General features: G+C 46.3%; 1 protein-coding gene across 1 annotated transcript in view; it reads left to right on the top strand.

The window, feature by feature from the left end:
- The first annotated feature begins 249 nt into the window (after nucleotides 1-249).
- LOC103285956 (myosin-16) overlaps nucleotides 250-6,256 on the top strand; it is a 55,996-nt gene continuing 49,989 nt past the window's right edge. Inside the window, exons 1-5 of the mRNA XM_054714931.1 lie at nucleotides 250-459; nucleotides 2,554-2,697; nucleotides 5,037-5,193; nucleotides 5,836-5,863; nucleotides 6,159-6,255. Coding sequence (XP_054570906.1) covers nucleotides 250-459; nucleotides 2,554-2,697; nucleotides 5,037-5,193; nucleotides 5,836-5,863; nucleotides 6,159-6,255 — 636 coding nt within the window. The remainder of the gene's footprint in view (nucleotides 460-2,553; nucleotides 2,698-5,036; nucleotides 5,194-5,835; nucleotides 5,864-6,158; nucleotide 6,256) is intronic.

Here is a 6,256-nt window from a genome sequence, read left to right as displayed (position 1 = left end):
CCTCAGGGCCTTAATGTGAGGGGTATATCAATAAAAGATGCAGAAATGCTTTGTGGTTGGGGGGTACACAACTCCGAGGAGTTACTAGCTTATTCTAAGTTATTAGGAGCCCCTGCCTCTCTCAGGCATTCGCCTTAGCCCATACGTAAGTCTTGACAAGCTGTTTTCGCTTTCTCTCCCCTACAGCACCTACGGAAGCCCTGGTTCCCATCCTTGGTTCCTTCTTGCTCCTCCCTCAGCCAAGCCGCAATGCCTGGTGGATACAAAGGCGAATGCGGGGACGATGTGGACCCGATGCCCTTCCTGGCACCTCCTGAAAAGGAGAGGATCGAAGCCATGAGCAAGCCCTATGACATCAAGAGGTCCTGCTGGGTCAAAGACGAGAAGGAAGGCTTCATCGCTGGAGAGATCCAGTCTGAACAGGGCGACCAAGTCACCGTGAAGACGGTCACCAACCAGGTGAGTGGAGAGAAATCTCCAGGATGAAACCGAGCTTTGGAAGTGGCAGACACTCAGGCTCTGTTGTCCATGCTTCTGCTCCAGAGTCAGAGTGGCAAGAAGAGCAGATGCCTCTGAGTCCCAGGTGCTGGGTTCAAGTTCAGACTCAACGATACTCAAGCTGTGTGGCCCTGAGAAAGACACTTTTCCTCTCTGAGCTTTGGCTCTCTCACAATAGAGATTCCAACGTGATAGGACATAGGAAAGTACTTTATATGCTCTGAAACAGAAATGTGTATAAGATTATCATGAGAGCTGCTCATCTTTAAAGCCCCAAACAGCTCTCATGTGGAATCTGTTCCTAAGAGTGAGAGTGAGCATCCCACCCATCAGTGTTTGCACTATGGGCCCATGATGGCACGAGGAATGTGAGGCAGGGCTCGGACCACCCTGGCCAACCTGGGAGAGCTCTTCAGCTCCTGAGCCCCTTGCTGCCTGGTGGTGGTGTGCTTGAGCTGGCTTGTTCTGGCTTGCAAGGACTCAGTGTTAAACATTCAGGGTTTGCAGCCAGTTGTTAAACCTTTGGTAGCTTGATGTGAGGCATGGTGGAAGTATTTTCACCAGGGGAATTAACAAATGGTACAAATCAGAGTTTTTTTCCCCCCCATATAGATGTTTTCCCAGTCTCTGCTAGTCCACACTGTCTGACTGTGAGGGATGACTTGAGAAGGTGAATAGAAAGTTTGTTTTATTAAATCCCTATCTGCTATAGACTCCTGGTGAGGCAAAGGATTTTATTTAATCCTTTCAATAACCTTATTATATGATTTATTGGTCCTAGTTTGCAGTAGGATCAAGTAGACTTTACCCTTGTGCCCATAGTCACAATGACGGACTCAGATTCAAAGCTAGAGCATCTGGCTCAAACACCTGTGTCCCCTTTACGTCACCATGCCATCTCTCCATGGTGGGCTGCAAAAGGGAAGTGTGAGGCCAGTCCTTGGTTAATTTCATGCATAAAGCCAGAGACCTTCCATGATGAGATTTTGCAATAGCTGAACTTTACTTCGTAGCCTCTTTCCAGGGAAGTGACAAGAGAGAGATGAGGCTGTACCCAAATTAAAGTGGATTTGAACATGAAAATCAAGCCTAATTCTCAAAAGGAACACACTTTTCAGAAGGGCAGAGCATGGCAGTGTTGTAAGAAATGATGAACCATAAGAGTGGGGCCCCAAAGACCCAATTTTGGACCCAGCTTGATTTACTAAGGGTGGTGATCATCATTGGGTGGATTTCCCAAAACTGTCAAGATTTCAAATTACCTGCCTATTGGACTCATAAATTATTAAAAGTCCCAAAAATTAAAGTGTATGTTCAAGCCTCACATCTCAGGCTGTAGGCAACTCCAAGATTTTTTTTCTGGTCCCAGATGATAAAACTTAAGAGTGGGTGCTAGTTTTCATCTACAGATGAAAAACTGGGGTGCAGAAGGGGGACAGGAATTGCCTACCATGCACAGGAGCTTCGATTCTTAATGCTGTACAACTACTGCCGAACACTCATTGTTGTCTTCTTTTTCTTTATCTTGTTTGCTTGCTTACTTTCAAGGGGAATGTCTTTTTATTATGAAAAAGTTCATTGCTATTTAGACTCCATCACTAATTCCCAAGGCAGAGAGCAAGAGTCACATCTCTGCAATGTATCCCTGGGATCAATGAGAAAGCTCTGATCAGCTGCCAGTATGGATTTGGTGGGAAGAGAAGCATAGGCCTGAGATGCTGTGAATGTAGGGAGGGAAATCCATAGCTTACAAGGTATTTCTCCATGATCCCATTTACGTTCATATAAATTCTTCCAGAAACCAGCCATGGGGGCTATTGTCATCCCTACTTCAGATGGGAGGCAGTTAGGGCTCATATCGCCTCAGAAGTCCCTCCCCATCCCAAGTTGCAGATGGGGAAGTTGGTTGGACTAGGAATTGGGCCCACTGGACACCTGACTGCAGCTCCTTCCAGGACACCCATCTGTGTGCGGTAACTGTGCCAGATGCTGCTGTGGCTGTGACAGTACTGGTCCTTAATTCATGTGCTGCTATGTCTTGACATCTCCCTGCAGACTGTCACTGTGAAGAAGGATGATGTTCAACAGATGAACCCACCCAAATTCTACCAGGCCAGCGACATGGCGGACATGACCTTCTTGAATGAGGCCAGTGTCCTGGACAATCTGCGCCAACGCTACACCAACATGAGGATCTATGTGAGTGCCTGGGGCTGGGGTGAGAAGGAAATGGGCACTGCAGATCTTCTGCCCCTCTCCTGATGGGAGGGAGCAACTACTCTACATTTCCCAGCAACCAATGTACATTATGACTCAGATGAGGGCACAGGGACCATGTTTTTGACACAGTAGGACTTCCACTCCAAGCTTTCAACACCTCAGTGATGGGCACCATCTCCGCAGGCAGTTGAAATACCTTTTGCTGAAGCTGTCACCCTAAAGTCTTCTTCCCGACCCCACCCTTGCAAACTCTCCAATAAAAACATCGTTTTCCCCCTAGTGACTTTATATGACTTGATTAAAAGTCCCTCCCTGTCTATCTAGCCAACCATCCGTTTATCTTCCTTCTTTCCTTTTTCCTTTCTTTCTCCTTTTTCTTCCTTTTTTATATCCATCCATCCAAGCATTCATTCTACAAACATTGTGCACTATGCTAGGATGTGCAAACTGGGTTACCATCAGTCCCTTGACCATCTTGGAACTCCTAAAACAGAAGTGTGATTTCCTGAAACATGAGATGTAAGGGAGTTTTGGTATTTGCCCCTTTAGATGTCTTTACTAAAACAGAAAGATGCATATCTGGTAGGAATAGGTGAGGTGGGACCTACCTTCAAGGTCAGAGGCCCCTCAGGATTTGTGGTGACAACCAAGATGGCTGCTGCATGCTTCCTTCTCTCAACCTACTTCAACACTACTTTAGTCCAGATTCAAATCCCCAGGCCATGCTGAAAGAACTCTAGAAAGCTCTTGGGGATATTTGCTGGGCCTGGAGACTAGTGATGGCATCATTGGACCTCAGGTCTGGAAAAAACCACATTCTTCTTGACTGAGCATGGAGTTTGGGCTGGGGATGTCTGTGTGGGCTTGATGGCTAAGCTCAGGGCTGGGGCTTAGATCATAGTCACTCTGATGCCAAGCCCTTGCTCTCCATGCGTGGCCATGTCATAGGCTCTGTGGAGGATCAGGGCAAGGAGTCTCCTTTTAAGGTACCTCAGTTGCTGGTTGAACAACACTGACAGGCAAGGACTCCACAACCCCAAAAGCTTCCCTCTCGGGTCCTTCCTCTGAGAGAGGGTAGGGAACCTCTCTTCTTCATTCTGACCAAAACAGATTTGCAGGCTAATATCTGCCATCCTCCCTCCTCCCCACCCCCCAACCCCCTACACACACACACACACACACACACACACACACACACACACACACTGAGTAGTGCTTGAAAGAGTGATTCAATGGCTGGAGTCCTAGGATGAGACACTGTGCATCACACTTTCAACTCTTAATTCCTTTTAAAATTCAACATATCACAGCTATGCTAAGGAGAAACTGGGGTTGGTAGGTGAGGGGGCGGCTGGGGGGAGCAGTATTCCCACTTGGAACAAAATGGAAGGTCTTAAAGTTGAACATCAGGTCAATATGAGTGTCCAGCAAAGAGAAGAGAAAGTTTGGAAGCCATGGATGGGTAGTCATGGATTTGGCTATTGCTTGCCCTCACTTATTCTCCTTTCAGTTCATTTATTTTACTATCTCATTGGTTTTTCTGATATTTTTTTAACGGGATGATTTTCTTACAAAATTGCCTTGGGATGAAAAAAGAAGCTGATGTCTCAGCAGTATGGTGTTTGCTAGAGGGAAGTGGTTGGGGGTGATGGGGACCTAATATATGATGATGGGAGATTTGACTTTAGGTGGTGGGCACACAGTGCAATATACAGATCTTGTAACATAGAAACCCACACCTGAAACCTATATGATCATATTAACCAATGTCATCCCAATAAATTTAATTTTGAAATAAAATAAAAATAAATAGATCGAACCCACACAGTGTGCACTCCATGGCTGTAAAATACCCCAGAAGTCTCACTGTGGACTCTCATGGAAAATTCTCTGAGATATATTAAGTGGAGAAAGCAAGATATAAAACAATATTGTAAAATACTATCTTTAGTTTTAAAAACAAGGTGGGACATAAGAATGTGAGACATCTGTCTGTATATGCATCAGAAACCTTGGGAGTGGGTATTAGAAAGTACTTGTGGGAAGAGGGGACGGGCACTGAGCAGTTGGGAGAACTTTTTGCTGCATATTTGTCCATACAGTGCCTGTGTTATCTATTCAAATAATTAAACCAAAAGAAAATAAAACAAATATATATTAAAGAGAAAACTTGTTTTGCTTACTGAATAAAGACTCAGGCATAGATTTTGCCCCCAGAGAGGACCTCCTGCCAGGCTGCTCTATGACAGGCTGGGGCTCAGAGAGAAGGGGGCAGTAGAGGGAAGGGCCAGCTAACCATCTTCCTTCCCTCCCACCAGACCTACTCGGGCTTATTCTGCGTGACAGTCAACCCCTACCGGTGGCTGCCCATCTACGGGTCCCGGGTGGCCAACATGTACAAGGGCAAGAAACGCACAGAGATGCCACCCCACCTCTTCTCCATCTCGGACAATGCCTACCATGACATGCTCATGGGTGCGTGGGGTGGGGCCTGTTGGGGCTCTTGTGGTGGGTGAGATACTCTTTGCTATTGTTGCTCCAGATGCATTAGAGCCACATGCTACCCAAGCTCAACCTGAACCACTTGTTGAAGTTCTTTGCTAAATGTTGAGCTGCAACCGTATGTGATATTAACACTAGGTACCAGTGCTCAGTGAGTGCCCTGGGCATCTGCTAAGCACCAGCCCTACTTCACGCCCTATCTCATTTAAGCATCACAAAAGCCAGGTTGCCAAGTTAAGTAACGTGCCCAGAACTCAAGTCAACATTTAACCATTCGCTGTATGATCTCTGCCATACAAGTACAGAGACCCCAGAAGTAATTTTTATTATCATTTCTCTTTATTTTTTTTATGACTGGGTACCTTTTTGGGATGGTGCTGGTAGAAGCACCAGGGTGGCTGGTCAATTCTTGGCCCTTTCTGCGAGGATGTTTGATGCAGAGGCAGGCATGTCACCATGGACCCCACAGGATGCTGGGTTTTCCGACACACCTGGCTTCTATGGCCACTCTCCAAGTCGGGTGGGATGCAGGGTGGGTGGCAAAGATGATGCCAAATGTCTAAGTTTCTAAGTTTCCTTAATTACATCTTCCAATTGCTGTTTTCTTCCCTGCAGATCGTGAAAATCAGTCTATGCTAATCACGTAAGTGTCCCTTCTGTCCCTCCGTAAATATATATATATAATTAGGTCTGTGTCTTATACGTGTAATTAAGCCTTCTTAAATTAACTGGTGGGACCTTGTATAGAAATCTGTAGACAGCAAGTAGGCTTAGCAGGACTAGCAAGGGGAGCCTCCGTGTCCCTAAGCCCCCCACCTGTCTGTCACAGCTAAAGTGTGAAATGTGATCACGCTCAGCCTGCACCTTTTATTGCTCTACTTCTCTGCTGCTACTCCCCTCTACGTGCTTCACTTGTCTGCTCCCGTTTCCACCCACAGTGGAGAATCTGGTGCTGGCAAGACTGAGAACACGAAGAAAGTCATCCAGTACTTTGCCAATATCGGAGGAACTGGCAAACAGGCCTCGGATGGCAAGG

The sequence above is a fragment of the Eptesicus fuscus genome, chromosome 4, assembly GCF_027574615.1.
Source record: "Eptesicus fuscus isolate TK198812 chromosome 4, DD_ASM_mEF_20220401, whole genome shotgun sequence".
Lineage (NCBI taxonomy): Eukaryota > Metazoa > Chordata > Mammalia > Chiroptera > Vespertilionidae > Eptesicus > Eptesicus fuscus.
Note: the sequence above shows the minus strand (reverse complement) of the source record. Positions and strands in the feature narration are given on the sequence as shown.